At 37.2% G+C, this 19,811-nt stretch overlaps 1 protein-coding gene and 1 pseudogene across 1 annotated transcript; both read left to right on the forward strand.

Moving 5' to 3' along the window:
* The first annotated feature begins 3,122 nt into the window (after window positions 1–3,122).
* Window positions 3,123–11,446, forward strand: LOC124630731 (annotated as a pseudogene).
* A 1,834-nt stretch (window positions 11,447–13,280) lies between these two features.
* Window positions 13,281–14,269, forward strand: LOC124630723. Its single transcript, XM_047164702.1, has one exon. It carries the CDS (start codon window positions 13,281–13,283, stop codon window positions 14,202–14,204), a length of 924 nt encoding a protein of 307 aa, XP_047020658.1. The 3' UTR covers window positions 14,205–14,269.
* Window positions 14,270–19,811: the final 5,542 nt, after the last annotated feature.

The following is a 19,811-nucleotide window of genomic DNA, read 5'->3' on the forward strand; positions in this document are numbered from 1 at the left end:
AAACAAAGACAAAATACTAGGTAAGTTTGCGTAATAGGTCCCCGAAATCCCCAATTGTTTATAGTTATCTCCGTAAGTAATCGGTTTGTGGTTGCTGAAGTATTATAGACTTTACTGCTGTGTAAATAAAGGTGTTAGTTTTACCTCACTAATTAACTGTACTTAGCGTTAGATACCTGGAAATTCCTGGTATAGCGAGGAGATAAAAGATTGTTGGTATACTCTTATTGCATTTTCAAAATACGAGTAAATCAGCTCTATCAATTGTGAATAAACATCAGGAACATCAGGAATCCCCAAAGAATTTGAAAAGCAGTACTGCTGGACCATAGAGGTCCACAGAGGAATATAAATATTTCCATGGAGAGGCATTTATCCCATCTAATAAACGCCAGTGTCCTAAAATTCGTGACAATTAAATGCTGCGATTATTTAGATAAATACACATGTACCTACATTATATCGGTCACACTTTACCTTCCTATCACAATAGGTATTTTAGACAAACTAGCTACCTTCCTTAGTACACGACACGAGATTTCCAAGATGTCATTTTCTTGCACTTTTTACCTCACTTGCCTTTTATCGGCAGAGTCGCCGACGAAGCGATTTTTAAGTAGCTCAGCAATTTTCTTTGTGACCTCAAAGAACATGGTCTCGTCATTATAAAATTATTTTCTACAAAAAGCATTGTTCTTTTAAAAAATAAAGCAAATACAAAATGCATTGAAGAACGCTTGTCTTTCTTTTCAGTTATTATTTTCTCTTTGCGTTGCAGACTCAATTACTTTACGGCATTGTTGGTAGAGCAATTTACCACGCGTCCTGAGAGACTGTACGAATGTAAACTTAATAAGATAACTAACAAAGGAACTACACTGTAAAATCAGACGACCAACCGTGCACACATACAAATACACTTGTTTGTAACGGTCCCTAAAGATCCGTGATTGCTGCGCTGTGATCGCCAACTTTCACCTGCCGTTCTTCCACGCAAAAATCAACCTTATCATCATCACCATACAGGTATTTAACATGCAAATGTAAAGGTGTGTTTCAATAAGCATCGGTTCACTATTCAAGGCACGCTTTCGGTCGCGACACGGGAAATAATGGGGGGTGGTGGGGGGTAATGACCGTTGGTCTTTAAGAGCCGGTGTAAATTCCCCAGGGTAATGCGTGGTTATTTAGGATACAGGTCTAAGTGAGCTGGCCAGGAATGTCCGAATTAGGTAGGTAGGTACCTCAGTTTGTGAGGTGCAACCTTGTAAAGGTTGCCTGGGTGTAATAAGCAACAAAATGTGCTAAGAGAAATTGTTGTATGAGTCTACTATAGTTATACAAATATTTTATAGAGGATTTTTGTTTGGAATTGCTTTTTTGCTTGAAAGACTCCGAAACTACTAAACCGATTTTTTTACTGTTGGAAGACAGCTACACTTACCCTGGGTGACAACTACAAGACTGCATTTTTCCGGGTACAGGAAGAAGAGCTCCCAAAATGAGGGTTATTTAATAAATAATCAGGAAAATATATAATAAAAAGTAATACCTATCATCGACCTCATTTCCTAAAATAAAACATTGATAAAGCCTGCATTTTTGAAAGCCTACACGGATAGGCCATAAATTCCCCCTTAGAAGAAAGCTAACGACTAACCTAACCTGCAATCTCCCCCAGGGGAGTAATAGAGAATTCATTATCCTCCCTTAATACCAGCCCTTTCAACTTTGGGCCTACGGACGATAAGGCCACTTTGATAAAGGCACCTCAAATTTTCTTATGGGGTAGACCCGTTGTGAGAAGAATTATGGGTGCCCATTAAATCTAAGGTGTAAATTCTGGGATAAGAATAGAATGAAGCAATGAGTTTTGAAAAGTGAATGGGAAAAATAAGATATTACCTGTACGGTTAACTAACGATAAGGAAATTGCGTGGACATAGAAGGTACCGCAAAATAATTAGTTATCGTCTACCAATTACCTAACAAACGATACAAGCTCCTGATTGGTTACGTTTTTATCTTCTAGACAAAGATTTAAGAAATGTTCTCAAAAAAAATATGATAAACTATTCTTTATCAGAGCAATGTAAATACGCGTTTTAATTAAGCGCCATCTATGTTGCTTTATACAAACTACAAGAAACAAAACCTCTTTCAAGTAAAAAACGAGTTTACCTCCTACTTGCGTAGTTATTATTACGTCTAACAGATGGCGCTATACAGAAAAAAGCTAGAAATAAATTGTATTTTAATGAGTTTTGGAGATATTACTAGAATGAACAGTGATAAAGTAGACGAATCATAGAATTGATCCTGACGTTCAAAAATTGCTGTCTTGCAGCCAAGTTTGAATAAATTATTTTTTTATTTTGTTTTTTTTTTATTAAGTAGGTAATAGGTAGATTCTCGGCCAGCTGTACCAATGTGATTTTCCCAGTAACCTTTCCTAAACCAAAGTACACTTGCCAAGTTTAAAACTTGAAATAGGTATCTATGTTTTTGTCCAAATGAGGTCGTCAAAATAAAACCAATGTACCTATTAGTAATAAGTTAGTAAATAGTCAATACTGCACCTACCTACTGCTTAAACTTTTTCACATTAATCATAGGTATTTAACCCAAATTGTGAATTGTGTAGGTAGGTACCTACTTACTTACCTATCTGACAATAAATATTGGGATTGTTGTATTTGAGAATTAGATATTTTTATGTAGCTGTGTAAATAAATACACGGTGAAACGAATACTATATTAGTTTAAAGAGATACTTTATCGAAAAAAAACCCCAGGTGCGCGAATCCGACCCGCACTTGACCGGTTTTTATGCTATAAGGCGACATTGAAATTCGTATTTGAGTTCTGTTTTTTTTTCCGGTTACAAAATAACACCTACAAGCAGGCTATAAAATACTTCTATGATTATTTAAAACAACGACTTTGATAAATATCATTTTACTACAATATAACATTAGTAGTGTTTTGTTTATTCTTGAAACACAACGCGTTTGAAAATTTGAATTTCGAATTTGTGATTTGAAATAAGAATAGTCATTTTATCATTGTGCGTCTTTTCTATATTTCGAATATTTAAATTATTAATTTATTTTATTTATAAAATGATTTGGTAATTGTTTCTATGTGTAGTTGTGTTCTACTGTTTATTTCTACGATGGAAAGCAAGACATCAGATAAAGTTCTCCAAATTATTCAAAAGTGATATAAAATCCTTACCGATTCCCACTGGTTCCTGAAATGCAAAAATGACACTGTAAGTTTTTTATTCAAATTAATAGTTTATGTTAGTGATAGTGCAGTAGTTCCCATGACCTAAGGGAACTACTCCACGCACCTGGATAAAAGTATTCGATAAATGGCCTGTCTAACACTGAAGTTTTTTTTTTTAATCGAGGCAGTATAATAATAATACAGTTGCCATAGTTACCATAGTATCCCATATCTTATAATAATAATGGCGTCCACGGCCGATTTCGGCCACGGCGGCTGTTCTCATTTTAAGGAGATCAGCCAGCTGCGCAGGACATATTATAGTGCACGAGCATTTGCGCAGACACAGGTGCACTCCCTTTTCCTTCACTCTCATAACCCGATGGGACGGCAATCCGACACGACCGGAGAGAGATCAGGCACAGGACCGACATTTACCTGCTCTCCGATGCACGGGTGAATCAATCACCAACTTCCAGACTACGGGCTGCTTTGTGAAAGTTTTAAGAAAACCCACAAAGCGATTTCGGGAATCGAACCCGAGACCTCGAGCTCAGCAGCCGCGCTTGCGACCACTAGACCAACGAGGCATTCCATATCCTAATCCACTAACATCCCATCATCATCATCATCATCATCATCAGCCTATCGCAGTCCACTGCTGGACATAGGCCTCTCCAAGTGCACGCCACTGAGATCGATTTTCGGCTTCTCGCATCCAGCTCCTGCCAGCCGTATTGCGCAAGTCATCACTCCACCGTGCCTGAGGACGTCCTACACTACGTTTGCCGAGGCGTGGTCTCCACTCTAGAACTCGTTTACCCCAACGGTTATCGGTTCTTCGGCTAATATGGCCAGCCCACTGCCACTTCAGCTTGCTGATTCGGTGGGCTATGTCGATGACCTTGGTTCTCTGACGGATTACCTCATTTCTGATGCGATCCCTCAGAGAAATGCCGAGCATAGTCCTTTCCATAGCCCGCTGAGCGACTTTAAACTTGTGAACTAGCCGTACCGACAGTGTCCACGTTTCGGCTCCGTAAGTCATGACAGGTAGGACGCACTGATTGAAGACTTTTGTCTTTAGGCACTGTGGGATCGACGATGTTAGGACTCGACGTAGCTTCCCAAATGCAGCCCAACCCAACTGAATTCTCCTATTCACCTCGTCCTCAAAGTTGTTTCTACCTAACTGCAATGTCTGCCCGAGGTATACATATTTCCGAACAACTTCGAGAACGGCGCCGTGTATCGCAATCGGTTCCGGTAGAACATGTTCATTGAACATGACCTTGGTTTTGTCCAAGTTTATCCGTAGGCCGATGCGTAGAGAAGATTCAGCCAGGTCGTTCAGCATCTGTTGTAGGTCCTGCAGCGTTTCCGCCATGATGACGATATCGTCAGCAAATCGCAAGTGAGAGATGTGTTCGCCATTGATGTGATGCCGCGTCCTTTCCAGTTGAACGTCTTGAACATATCCTCCATTGCATTAGTGAACAGTTTCGGGGAAATAACATCCCCTTGTCTCACTCCTCGATGCAACGGTATGGGCCTTGTTTGCTGATTCTGTACTTAGACGGCCATTGTAGCGGCTTCGTAGAGACATCTCATCACTTGGATGTATCGCCAATCTACTTGACAACGCTGCAGGGACTCCAGAACAGACAAGATTTCAACCGAGTCAAAGGCCTTCTCATAGTCCACAAATGCTAGACACAGGGGCTGATTATACTCTTCGGTCTTCTGTATAATCTGCCGCACTGTGTGGATGTGGTCTATGGTGCCGTATCCGCTCCGAAACCCAGCCTGCTCCGGTGGTTGGAATTCGTCGAGTCTTCGCGCAAGTCGGTTCGTGATCACTCTTGAGAACAGCTTATAGACGTGGCTTAGGAGGGAAATGGGTCGATAGTTCTTCAGCTGGGTTTTGTCTCCCTTTTTGAAGAACAGGACGACAACACTCCTACTCCACGCCTCTGGAGTTCTCCCTTCAAACAGGACGGCATTAAAAAGCTTCTGGAGCTCCCCCAGTAAGGGGTTTCCTCCTGCTTTTAATAGCTCTGTTGTAATGCCATCCTCGCCAGGGGCTTTTCCATTTCATAATATTTATTTTTACATCCCATCACAATAGCCCAAGTAGTTTTCCTCCATAGTTAGCAATAGTTTCGCACAGAGACCGGGATTGCCCCATTTAATTAAAGTTGCCTTCGGCTTCGGCGTGTTGGCTTCGGCCCCACGTTCGCCAAAAATCTGGGACTCTGTAGTCCCGTGGTCTGGTCAAGACATAATAACAATAGTAAAGTATTATTACCATAAATATTAATGAGCAGTATTAATTAACATTTTGTTTGTCTACTATCCAGATCGATGGAAATTACTAGAGATGTTTGGTCGAGAAGCGCTGTAACAAGGCGGATTGACGACTTCTTGGCAAGTGCACAGACTTTTCTTAAGTAAGTACACGATTTAAGTTAAGGCTTTTAAAAATATTATTTACTAGCTCGCATCCCGAGACTTTCCGTTGACGGATGGTGACAAAAACTATCCTAAGCCCTTTTCCCGGGTCTAAGCTGCCTTCTCTTTAATTTTCAGCTTAAACGGTTGAGCCATTCTTGAGTTATAAAATGTGTAATTATCACGACTTTCTTTTATATATTAGATAATTATTTCAAAACGCAAAACCTAATGAACTGAAAAGTTACAAAAGAAGTTACGCTGTAAGTAAGGTAAGTTAAACCTTCCCAGAGAACAGTGCCCCAGCTGTGATTATTTTTATTTGTTTCTACCTCTTCAGTTCATTAGTTGAAACTTACCTGACTTGATACTGAACATCAAAATCGGTTCAGTTACACTTCAAATACAGTCTTTTTTGAATTTGGTCAAAAGGAGGAATAGTTATCAATTCGAATGTTTGTATTTATTTTTATTTCTACGCATCTTTTCTACCAAGGTGTCTGAAAGGAAGAGGAAGACCTAAGAAAAGATGGATGGATTGCCTGAAAGATGACATGAATAGTAAGGGAGTGAGTGTCAGTATGACGAGTGACAGAGAAAAATGGAAGCGGAAGACATATTGCACCGAACCCAAATAAAATTGAGAACAGGTGCAAGAAGAAGCGAACCTTCCCTCTACGCTCGAAATTTAGTTACCATAAACCGCCATAGACTTTTGAAAGAGACTTTAGAGAACTATAGAATGTTATGATTCTTACAGTGGTAGCAGATCCCGTAGTAGCAGAATTTTTAATGAAGAATTCTCTGGAGAAAGACTACTCAATGAAGCTAGCGCTCGCTCTTGTTGGAAATGGCAGCATCGTTGCTGATGGTACGTAATAATTTTTAATTTTTAGGGTGCTGTGTCAAACCAATGAACACAGATAATCATCTGACACCCGTTTTTTGGCTGTATTAACTGCCTCGTTAATCTATTTGTTACAAGCGCGGCACGAGGTGTCGGGTTCGAATTTCCGGGTCGGGCCGAAATCGCTTTGTGGGTTTAAGAAACTTTCACGAAGCAGCCCGGAGACAAGAAGTTGGTGATTGATACACCCGTGCATCGGAGAGCACGTAAATGTCGGTCCGGCGCCTGATCTCTCTACGATCGTGTGGGATTGCCGTTCCATCGAGCTATGAGAGCGAAGGAATAGGGAGTGCACCTGTGTCTGCGCAAAAGCTATAATATAATATGTCCTGCGCAGTTGGCTAATCTCTTTACACGAGAACAGAGGACATCATTGACTGTGTCTCATGATTAGTGATTGTCAGGTAGTTGGAATTATAACAGACGATGTACCTATTCTTGGTTCTCATTGAATAACTTTGCACTAAGCAAAATAACTACTAGAAACGTTCTTGACGTTAAAAAGAAGATTTTAGTTTTCTTATTTTCTTTTTAACTGTCGTGTCTTTGGGAGAACCCAAAGACGCATGAATAAATCAATGATTAATTTGTTCTTGAATTCGTATTTAAGGTCATTTCCTTATGTAAAGTTAGAAAACTAGTTTTGCAAGGATTTATTTTCGAATAGCATTTATCTTTACCTACGTTCCTCAATTTTATAGTGTACCACGGTAGGCACTTATAGAATTTAAGAATTTTATTGTCGCCGTGAAATAATACATTTCACACACTTAGCTAGCTTCCGCCCGCTGTTTCACCCGTGTCTTGAGAGGACTAATTCTCACACCAGGATAAAAAGTATCATAATATCAGTCAAGAGATGATCTCTTTAGAGAGAACACTCGCCGTCAATTTTATTGGTCTGAACACCACTATTATATACTTTATCTTACAGTGCCAATATGGCGACCTCGCCGCAAGGTCTTCGTATCAACCTTCAGCCTGAAAAATCTACTGAACTTCGCGGGAATATTCTCGGAGCAGAGCATGATCTTGACGGAACAGCTACAAAAGGTGGCTGGTAGAGGAAGCTTCTCCTTGTCTGACTATATCATGGCGTATGCTATGGATTCTGTTTGTGGTAAGTTCATTATTTTTGGTATTGGTATAAAAAAAGTTAAATAGGCAGATAAATGTCATTTTTTTACAAACACGTATCAAACACAAGGAAAAATGTATCGGGACTGTTGTAAAATATTTTTCATCCCACCATCTCGAAAAGAGTAGTTTTACCCTTTGATATCTGAGCGCAAAAGCCGTTTTTATCCTCTAGAGCGGCAAAGTGATTTGAATTTAGAACATCGTGTGCAATACTCCATTTGTGACAATCTTGATAAGTCTTTTCAAACAAATACATTAAACACATAAAATACTGCTTAAAATAATTATTCAATTAATTAACTAATTTTTATTATTGTTTTTACATAGATTTTTAACCTCGTTTCATTTTTAAACTGAGTTTTCAAATAAATGAACTTTAATAGATACTTCTTTTTAATTTGATACTCATATGTGCGCGCCATTTTGTTTTTTTGCATTTAGTAATTTCCTCGATGAAGTGGGATGAAATTATTATTTTTTATTGTTTTGAGGTCGATTTTAAACCTCATTACATTTTTAAACAAAGTTTTTGCATAAATAAATTTTAATAGGTAGGTACATCTCTTTAATTTTCCACGTGTGACGTGCGTGCCATTTTCTTTTTTTGAGTTTAGAAATTTCCTCGATGAGGTGGGATGAAAAGTTACGTGTTGCACTCAAGTGCAAAGATTTTTCACCTTGTGCTCTTTTGATTCCCTCGCTATCGCTCAGGATTCTAATTATTGAAACACTCGCTACGCTCGTGTTTCAATTTTAGAATCATTCGCTTGCTCGGTCATGAAAATTGAGCCCGCGGTTAAAAAGCAACTTTGCACTCTTGTATAACAAATAACTAATCTACTACGAACACATCTGTGTACCTACATATGGCAAATAAATAATTCGAATTCTTACAAGGTTTTTTTGTAATAACAACGATTATAGTTAGGTATTTATTTATACTTTTAAATATGTTTATATCGAAAATAAAATCTACATAAAATTATTATTTTATATATGCTTTAACCAGTTGTAACCGACTTTCCAAAAGTCTGAATTTTAGTTCTGATCATAAAGACTTTAAAAGCTCAAGTCATTTATTACATCAACTTTATCTAACAAAATGTGAAAATTCTCCTTAATAATATCAAATTCCTTACCCTACAATTTGTAATTTTCCAGAAACTACACTAGGCATCACAGTGAACGCCCAATAGACTCCAAACCAGGTCCTAATGCAAGCGTTCACGGGCTGCTGTCAGCTGATATCAGACCGCATCATCAAGCCCTGGCTGCACTTCACCCCGCTGTACAAACTGACGCCAGAGTATAAGCAGTTCATGGTGTATGTCGAGATTATTGAGCAGTTTATTAATAAGGTTTGTTAGGGCCTTTCTTATCTTGATTTATCCAGAAATGATTTTATACATCACAGTAAGGCTGTAAGAGTGTTTAAGAATTATCGCACAAATGGCTCCAAAAGTCTGACGTTCTAGTTCACTTAATGGTTCGAGACACTTTTGACGGTATCCCATCATTAAGTCCGTAAAATGCTAAGACTATTTTTAGTTTGAGGCGCCTTACGATTTTCTTATAGCAATCTCCACAGGATGGATGCAATATGCATTGCATTTGTTATAATTAATTTTTCGTATGTTTTCAGGTAATCCAAGACAAACGAAGAGATATGGCCGATAACAACAACGTCAAAACTGAAAACAAAGGTAGGATGATACGCAATATCTTTTTATTGCGTATTGACAGCGAAATATATATTGAACTCTATTTTACTTTACACCATATTTTAACTCAAAGATGATTCAATGATTATGTAGTCTTAAGCCTGAGAAATGACACTTACTTTTATCTATGTGCCAGAGGCACTAAGGGGACAAATTAGTTATTTGTATTTTCTTCTCTTGTTTCCAGACGCTCCCTTCAAGTCGTTCCTAGAACTCATGATAGAAGCATCAGGAGGCACCTCAGGGTACAGCGACTTGGAGCTGCGCGAGGAGACGGTGCTACTGTTCGTGCCCGCCACCGACACCACCACGCTCGGCGCCAGCTTCACCAGCGTACTGCTGGCCATCATTGATGGTTTATCAGGAGTATGTGGCAATATTTTTGATTTTTGGTTAAGCGGGATGGGTTTTTGGGACTAAACTGAGAACATGAATTGAAATATATGAAACTGTGCTGTTAAGAAAGATTAATACTTGCCACTGAATGGATGGGACTCAAATTACACACATTGCATTGTACACATACCATGCGCTGAGACCATCACCCTCTAGTTTGATTCAGTGTTTCCTCAATGTAATCTGATAGAAAATGCTGGTCTTATACAGTTTTAAAATATCCTGTGTAATGTTGTTGTAAACCCATTCAAAAAAGCGATAGTTTGTAATAACATAATAGTCATCAACAGGTTGAAAGAAATCTTCGGTGACTCCAACCGGCCAGTGACAGCAGATGATTTAACTCGTCTTAAATACGTTGATGCTGTGATCAGGGAGAGTCTGCGGCTGTACCCACCAGGGCCAATGTTGTTAAGAAGAGCTGATGAAGATGTGGTTCTACGTAAGTTATTTATTTAATAGGTTAAGTTAATTCTATAATACATAGATATGGATACCAATTCTTGAGTTTAGAAAAACCAACCCATAGTCCGTTCTTCAATTACGATAATCATCTGTCTAACCTTTCTAACTATGTTGGGATCTACATCTAGTCTAAACGTATGCAGCTGAGTACCAGTGATTTATATAGAGCGACTGCGCATCAGATCTGCTTAATCCGTGCAACATGATACCCCTTGGTTCCGACTTTCTTAGTGCTACCTTCATCTCGAACAAAGTTAATGGATTATCATTAAACCTAACATATAAAGCCGGTACTTTTGACATCATGTTATAATAAGTTTTACTCTCTCATTTCCAGCATCAGGACAAACCCTCCAAAAGGCACGGGCATCATGATGAGCGTGTTTGCGACACACCGCAACCCTCGCTACTGGGGCGAGGATGCGGAGCAATTCCGACCTGAACGCTTCCTTGATGAGCAGCTTCTACACCCCGCTGCATTCCTGGCCTTTAGCTATGGACCTAGGAATTGTATTGATAAGGGCTTTTCGTATTTGACGAAAAATATCGGTAGGGAAAATTGAAGGAGCTGTACCGATAAGGGCAGGTACTAAAGAAACAAAACAAGAAAATAGCAAAGATACAGCTGAAAATACTAGAAGAAAATACTTTCATGATCGATTAAAAACATACCAGTTTGCATATTCTTTGAGCTACACAACATCGTTATTCTGAACACAATGTAACTTTGGCAGGTATATGACAATTCCATAGGAACTCCACTACTAATTGTATTTAAAGTTACAAAGTACGTTACGTGAGGTCCCGGTTTCCAGAACTTCCAGAACTTCCGCTTTGAATTCTTTAAATAGTATGTTATTGTATGCATGTTGCCAATGGGCCTCAAACTGTTCGTTTATCTAGTGCAGTGGAATAATAGATTATTAAGGCTAATGATTATATTGATAAACATTCTTGTTTTCAGGTTACCGATTCGCGATGATGTCAATGAAGACAGTCTTAGCAACTCTTCTCCGCCGGTACAAAGTATTACCGATCTCCGAAGAAGACCTCGGGAAACCGAATAGACCTGAAGTTTGATATCATGCTGAGAGCCGCTGATGATTTCAAAGTTATATTAGAACCCAGATCTTGAAAATTATATAATTGTGGTTGTTGTAGCAATCATCATCATCTTCCTAGCCTTTTTCCAACTATGTTGGGATTGGCGTCGGTTGTGGTTGTTAAAGCAAATAGTAAAGTATGGAGGTAAATAAATACGTAGGTGAGTAAATACGTATCACCTATATACATACCTCTACATACCTACCTATTAGTTAATTTCAAGATACTTATATGTTAATAGTATTTAGACAATAAAGTGTAACGATTAAAAAATAATAAATTACGATCAATCAGAGAACATTTTTGATTATTCTATTAGCAATATTATTTAACACACAAGTATTAAACGAAGATGATAATGCAATGTCGTCATATAATTATTTGATGAAAACCAAACCAATCCAGCTGCTAAAGAAACAAAGAAAAACGTAAATAAGCCTTATAGTATCGTAATAGACCTTAGATTCCATAATTAAAAAAAAAAACTAAACACTGCAATACTATAATCAGTTCTTGAACCCCACAACACAAATGGTATACGGTAGGCAAAAAAATTACCACCTTATCCTTCCATCCCGAACTTCCTTATTCCTGTCAAAATAGGGTCGTTAATCAGTCCACTTAGACGCATTGATAGAGTGGTGTAATAGCCACAGTTCCGGACATCAGAAGTGTAGTCGTTCCCTACAAGACAAGTTGCCATTTAATTCTGGACAGAGGTGCTAAAGCCTGGGAAAATTGCACATGATGTGAAAAAAGTGTAATTGAATGTAATTGGTTAATTGGGTTGCTAGCTATTCTTTTTAATCGTAAGCATAATATCGATGAAAAGTTATAAAACATACAATTTCCCGAGCGCTCAAGAAGTGAGCTGGCGAGTGTCCACATGACATTTTCACAGCGTTTTCATAGCATCCTTTAGTACTCCATATCTAAGACCACTATCGTCGTATTACAATAGTTTTCATTTCTGCAATAGTATTACGTTTTACACAAACTTGTCTGTTTGTGTAAAACTATTCTTGATTGTCTTTGGGTGCATTTCTCGTAATGTCATTTCATTGAAGTTGTCTCGAAAAGCGTCAGCTTATTGGACTTGGCCCCATGTTCACATGGGCCCCATTCCAACAATACTAAATTTCTTTGCATTAATCGTTCGAGCGTTGCATCGAAAAATCTAATTCCTTGGACATTAACAAAATAGACGAAGGAACGTCTATCTAGCTTGACCACCCCTGTCTCAGTTCAGTGGAGTTCAGTCAACCTGCCCCACGCTTCCCGGTTGCATCTCGCCACTCCTGCGCAGCGAGTCGTGCCGTGAACGCGATCCACGGTACACTATCAAGGTAAGTTTTACTATTACCTCATTATAGACTTTAGTGTGCTTAAAATATAATAGGTTTTGGATTGTCGGAAAATATAGAAAAAGGATTAAATTTTGTAACCTGTAGGTGAGTAGTAGTCGCCACGTGTTCGTAATGTTGAGTAATCCTTTTATACGCACATAAATTGTAATTAAACCAATTAACTCTAACTCCAATATAAATCAATAAGATTTTCTTTCTAATTTCAAATTGCTTTCCAGCATTATAGAATATTTTTTGTTAAGTTTTTTTACTTCCTTCCTTATTCAATTTGGCTAGACAAAGAAAGTCTATTCAGTTGAAGAAAGTTTAGTTTCTAAGCTATTACGGGTTTACTATCGTCGTTTAGCATAAAACTCTTTGTTCAATTAAATGTACTTGTTTCTGATCCATCACTTTTTCTAACCACAAACCGGATTGTAGGCCAGTAGGCGAAACTACTTTAACACTTGCAGCATTTATCTTTGCATCTATTACACCAAGTATTTTGTACTTTTACAGATGCAGTGTTTCATCTGCGTCACGTACATGATAATCTTATGCAGCGCAAATCCAACAAAAACTCGGGAAATAGCCACAACCCACGAGAAGCGGTCATTGTTCCGTGACGTCATAGAATCTTTGAGAATCCACTCCCAACTGCCTGAGGACATAAACCAAAACGATGAAAATAATCTGTCTCAAAATTATGTTAGGTATGGATATGAGAATGAACCTTCTCATTTGCCAAGTGACGCTGAATACATACCAAGGAGAAACGATAGGATTGAAATGCCATCAATGAAATACCGCTTCCCTAAAAGCATTGACATTAACTCGACTGACGAAATGAAGTCCAGAGAAGAAGTGGTAGTCTATATAGATACAAACAAATATAAACATACTACAACAAAGCCTAAAAAGGACAAACGCCCGCGTCCACCAACTGTTTCTTATAACAAAAATAAGAACCAAAATAAGAATAAAGGAGAAGAGGATGATGTTGACTTAGAAACTGATTCGGATACTGATACGGAGAGTAACCCAAGTGATTATATACCGTGGACTAATACAATGGCTGGACAAAGCCACATTGGCCACAGGGACTCGCAAACAGTACTCAAACCAACAGTCATTGTGAATATCCGCGGTACAGTTTCTAATAAAGACAGTGACATCAGAATCGAAGGGCGAGAAGAACCTGCAAATAGAACGGAACCACTACAAAACATTTTCAACATAAACCAAGAGATTAAAATCGAGAAAGATGGAGGCAAGAAAAAACCTTCAAGTACAAAGCAAGAAATATCAATGGTTGACTCTAAAAAGGAAAGATCTAAAATTGAAGAAGATATGATGATGTGTGAAACAGCTTCGTGGAAACCTGAAGAAAATCAGGAGCCTCGTAAATTCGATAGTGTTTTGCAAATTCTATTCTCTATTTAGAATATATTTTTTGAAGAAGTGTTCATTCCAATGCATGGTAGAATAAGAAATGAGTAATGATTGTGATAAACTTAAAATGTTAGTGATAGATATGCTCAATAACGATTTGTCTTAAGCCTTTTAACTCTCGATTAAGATAACGTTCATGTGTGTTCATGTTAAGTCTTAATTCATGTATTTAATTAATATAATTATATATTGTATCTGAAAGTGGGTGTGTATCATTGAAAATCATAATTTATCTTTATTTATTTGACTAAGTTGCTTATGCTTAAACACAGTTATAATTTCTTCGTGATCCTTTTGCTTCTTCGAAACGATAACGTCATCTCAAACTTTACTACTTATAATAAAAATTACACCTTTTTTATTTGGACTTTTCCCTTTTAATTGCCTTCCAATTGTAATGGAAGGATGATTAATAGGTTAGCTGTAGCTATAGCAATTATAAAGGTAAGCAATAATTATGACATACTGTTTTTGGGATAGCTAGGTATATTATTCATCTGAGGTATTAATGATTAAGTATATTTTGTAATGGGTTTATATAATTTTCTTTTTGACCAATCTATAAATCTAAATCTATTATTACCGCTACTACTTATTAAGTTTCATCTCAGGAAAACAATTTTTTTTTAGTAATCATAAAACTGAATAGATCCTTCTAATATTCCACAACCGCTGTCAATTCAAAAGGACCATCTTCCTTTCATTTACTGTATTATTTTGTTAGGTTATTGACCCACATAGCCTTATAGGACTTTGCTACTATTCGCTCTTAAGGCTATTTCTCATCAACTGTAAATTGTTTATTGATAGTGGGCGCAGGCGCACTATGAGTTACCTACTTTGCGATTATGGTGATGTCAAAGTCTATAGAACATTTTTTTTGTTTATGAATGAAACAAATAATCTAGCAAAAGCTACTGAAAGAAATACAAAAGTATTTTTTTGCAAATATCCCATTTTTAAGAAAATAAACCTATCCGATCCCAAATAAATAGGGGCAGGAGGATGATCATGATGATATAATAAACCTACATGAAAAAGCCGCAAACATCTGTGTTGTGGAATATGATGATAGGAATAAAGGTGTCATTGGATCTCCAATTCTTCAAAATGCCATTTTCAATAGAACTGTCATACAAACAGTCATTCCAAAGGGTAGTAACACGAAGGTATTTTTAATCTGCATTATATAAAGCACCAATTCATCTTAATTGGGTACATACTTAATCACGATGGAATTTCCCCCAAACCCCAATAGTCATTTTTGGTCCCCAAAAACTGTATTCGTTTTTATTTCAATCTACCGTTACCAACCTACGCTTGCATGACCAAAACGCACAAACTATTAAGATTATTAAGATTTCCTTAAATTAACTAAACAAGAATATTATTTGGACTTTTCTGCAAACAGGAAGAATGAAACACCGAGATTTGTCAAAACAAGTTTGCAGCACACTAAAACAATAAACTTGAGAGTGGTTTCACTGGCTCGATCAATCGTGAAAACAAGTGATGCGTTTTGACGGAATTTTAAGCACGAAGCATTGCAGAAGAAATATTACCTAGCTAATTTCGCACAACTAGAACATGTTTACACTATGCTAATAAATCTCCATATACGATTAGAATTATATAAAAAAGTATTTAATTCTTCATCACAATCTAGACTAGATCTAAATTATTATGACACATTAAAATTATCCAAATCCCAGATCAATAGACAAAGATGGATTTATACAAAAGATATAGCTCCATCTTGCTCTCAAACTGAAATCTGGATAATCAGAGCATTTAGGCTATGTCCACAGTGAGCAAACTTTTAGCAGCCGACTGAGTGAGCCGCTAATTTGTAGCGAATTTAAAGAAATCACGAATCAACGAAGTCCAAAACCCAAAAAAAATAACTTTGACAAACATGTTCATCAGATGATCAAAATTGATTAGAAATGACAGTCCAATTTGGAAGGCTACATTCTTCTCGAGTGGCGTAGGCTATATTTTATCCAGGTACGTGCAGTAGTTCCCACAGGACACAGGTGAAACCGAGGGGAAACGACTATTCTTAAATATATGGAAAGGTGTACTAAACCAATCGCAAACCCAGTCGGCTGCTATCAAATTGCTTATAGTGGTCATAGCCTATGTATGGCCGCGGGCGTTTTTAGTTGTCAAAATGTCAACGAGCTTACAATATCTTCCTGATGTGATTGTACCAGTCTCTTTGCAAGGCCGGCTAACATCAAATGCCGATCTAATTCGTTACGTTATTAAAAAATATAGAGCACGCTCTGATTCTTAAAATGGTAATAAAAGAAAGAAGAAAATGTCAAGGATTTGAAATTTACCGATAGCGTTTTAGAAGAAAACGGCTTTTGAAAAAATTGATTGGATAATTTTACCTGTCCCTAACAGGTAACTGTGCAAGATAAGGTCTGTAGAAATAACCAAATCAAATATAATCTATAAAGATAAGACAAATATAGGTATCCGTGAAAGTGACCAAGAATGTAAATCAAGAACTAAGAAAGAAATAAACAACATAAATTAATAAGCAATAAAACTATTTTATTACTGTTTAATTTGAGATAATTCAAAATGCTAATCTTTTAAATTGAAATGCTACCAATAAACGGAACGGTATCCTAATGAAATTAGAAACAGTCAATATATTCATCACCAAACCATGTTAGGTTACCTATCTGATTTAAATTAGGTGATTCTGATTAATTCTTACTATCTACCTACTCAAAAGAGAGATATTCAAGAGTCACCATTTAGAGGTGCTACCGATGCGCACCTTTAATAGGTACTCCTCAAAACGTACCTTTTAGTAGTTAATGTTATCGGGAGCGCCTCATCTGAAACGCCTCAAAACGGTTGCACTACGAGGAGTAGGTACCTCAAAAAAAGCTTTCCTTTGACTTATTTTCATTGATTTGTTGCCAAGCTTGTGTTAAACAGAGATAACGCCACATCAACAAGAGAACAAATTGACTTAAGTACCTAACTAAAGTTTAGTTGACTAAAATGGGATTTCCAAGTACCTATGCTTTCTGGTTACTGAGAATTAAGTTTAGTAGGTAAATGATCCTTCGTATACTTTACCACTTATCGTGTTACCTAAATAATTTACTTATTATTTTTTAAATGTTACCTACATTGTAAGGTACGGTCAATAATGTGCTACATAATAATTTTGATTCCTGATCAAAAACAAGCAATATTAAGCGATAATCATCTCAGTTATGAATCTCGGAAACAGAAAGCCATAAATAGGGTAAATACCTTTACACTATCGTCATTAGAACCTTTTTGATTGCCGAAAAAAACACTATCCGTCACTTAATTGCGTATTCTGTTAAAATGATCTAATTTCCTGTTGTTGATGGCAATAGAAGTTGATTGAAAAAAATATAAATCAAGTTTTGCCATACATTATAATCGAAGGATAGTTGTGATCTTAAATACCGCTTGTTCGACAACCCATTAATTAGTAAATCAATCAAAATTCAGTCAAATTATTTTTATTTGATATCTGTGAGACAAACGTATAGGAGAAGTATTAAATAAATCAATGTTAGTATAAAAAGTAGCGTAAAAATAACAAATAAATCGCTTCTCCTATTAAGCCTTCAAAATTAAGCAATAATTTAATATTAGTTACAGTGTACATGATGAATATATTTTATGAATACTTCGATATAAAAATATCAAACAGAGCCCCAGATTTTTGAAGTTGTCATATTTAATGATAGAACACGTCCAACTGCTGTCCTCGACATAAAGAAAGTTGCTTCACAAGACACTTGTGAAAGAGCATTATATTTTCATTAACATGAAAATAAACCGGCCAAGTGCGAGTCGGACTCGCGCACCGAGGGTTCCGTACAAATGCTGTATAGATAAAAAGTGAGTTTCGCGCCAACCGTTCAGTTTAGAACAATCATAGTTATGGTAATTTCGTGAGAGTCAAAATAGTTAATATTTTTTATTTTATAATATAACTAAAATAGTAGGCCAGTACCTTGTAAAAGTTATTTTATTGAAGTTATTTATATACAACATTTTATAGTCATCATTCAGAAATCTGATTGAAAATAACTAATTATGTCTTAAAGGTCATGGGTAGGGAATGCAATCCCGATCCCACGGGATCCCGATCTCGCGAGATCTCGTGTAATTTTTCGGGATCAATCCCGACGCATCATATGACGAGATCCCGTTCGAGATTGACGGGATTGGGCGGCAGTGGTCAGCGACGCAACACACACACAACCAAGTCCTTTTGCACGTATATCTACGTTCACAAGCTTAGACAAATTAGAATCTACCATTAAAAAAGAAATGGATTTGTTTGAGTGTGGAGGAACAAGGGGGCGATTTTTGCAGTTTGCATATGATTGCTTCGCCACGCTGTTGCCAACCAGCGTCAACGCTTCAACGCGAATGCCTTTCGGTATTAAAGGGCATTCTCAGCAGCGGGGTACATTGCAACGCACATTAGATGCCGTTTAGCAGATGAAACTATTAATACCCTTTGTTTTTTAAGGAGTCATTTTCAAAATCACCCTTTTTCCTAATTCCCTTGAAATAAGCTTATTGTTTTGATTACCTAATTTACCTACGTTAATTTCCTTACAACCTGATTATTATTTAGTTGGTAAGATTAAAGAATTAAAGGTTTTTATTTTCCTTCGAGTAATATGTTATTTTAATTAACCTCACTATCACAAACAAGCAGTTATTAGCTTTTTCAGTCATCTGGATTCATTTTTTTTTTAAATTAGACGGGATCCCGAAAATTCCGGGATCCCGCGGGATTGATATTTCTTATCCCGCGGGATCCCGAATTTGCAATCTCGAGTCGGGATTGCATTCCCTAGTCATGGGGCATATCTGACCCGCTTTGTAAAAAGTGGCGGACATGAATCAAAGTAGTTTTAAATCGTAGAGAATGGTATGACGTTTCTTTGAATATAAATATTTTATTAAAATTCCATGGAGACGAATGTCCAGGATCGTTTGAAAAATATAAAAGATAAGCAGTTTCAGAGGATTGTACAGGTTGCAATGCTAGTTTTTATTGTTAAAGACATTTCATAAAGAAGGAAGGTGCCAATCCGGATGACCAGGATCTGATGAGGATCTGGAAACCCTGAGAAATCGAGGGCAACTCTTGAATATTGTAGGCACGCATCGAGTCATAACCAGACATGTGAGTGTATTTTTGAGGGTACTGGTAAACAGTGAAGGTTTGGAGCTGATTTGATTATGCAGACTACAGAGAGTCAAGAGAACTCCCGAACGGTATGTTGCAACTACCACGTGTTTGGGCTTATTTTATTCGTATTGGCGAAGACTTTCCACAAAGATAGGTTTGACTGCCATTGTGGGATCGACAGCTAAGATCAGATATAGTTATGGGAACTCCTTTACAATTTATAACGTAACCTTGTGTTGGAGCTTATTTTAGGTGATGAGACTTTCTCACGTCTCCATCATCAGATAAGCTCTAAACCTTCACTGTTTGATAGTATCACCAGACATACATCTGAGAATCAAGTTTTAATCCTATGCATGCCTACAATTTCTGATAGT

Source organism: Helicoverpa zea, chromosome 5 (assembly GCF_022581195.2).
Source record: "Helicoverpa zea isolate HzStark_Cry1AcR chromosome 5, ilHelZeax1.1, whole genome shotgun sequence".
NCBI classification, from domain to species: Eukaryota; Metazoa; Arthropoda; class Insecta; order Lepidoptera; family Noctuidae; genus Helicoverpa; species Helicoverpa zea.

Bases quoted from the DNA above. Each gene is read 5' to 3' on its own strand.
- LOC124630723 (XM_047164702.1), top strand. From the start codon at position 13,281: ATGCAGTGTTTCATCTGCGTCACGTACATGATAATCTTATGCAGCGCA.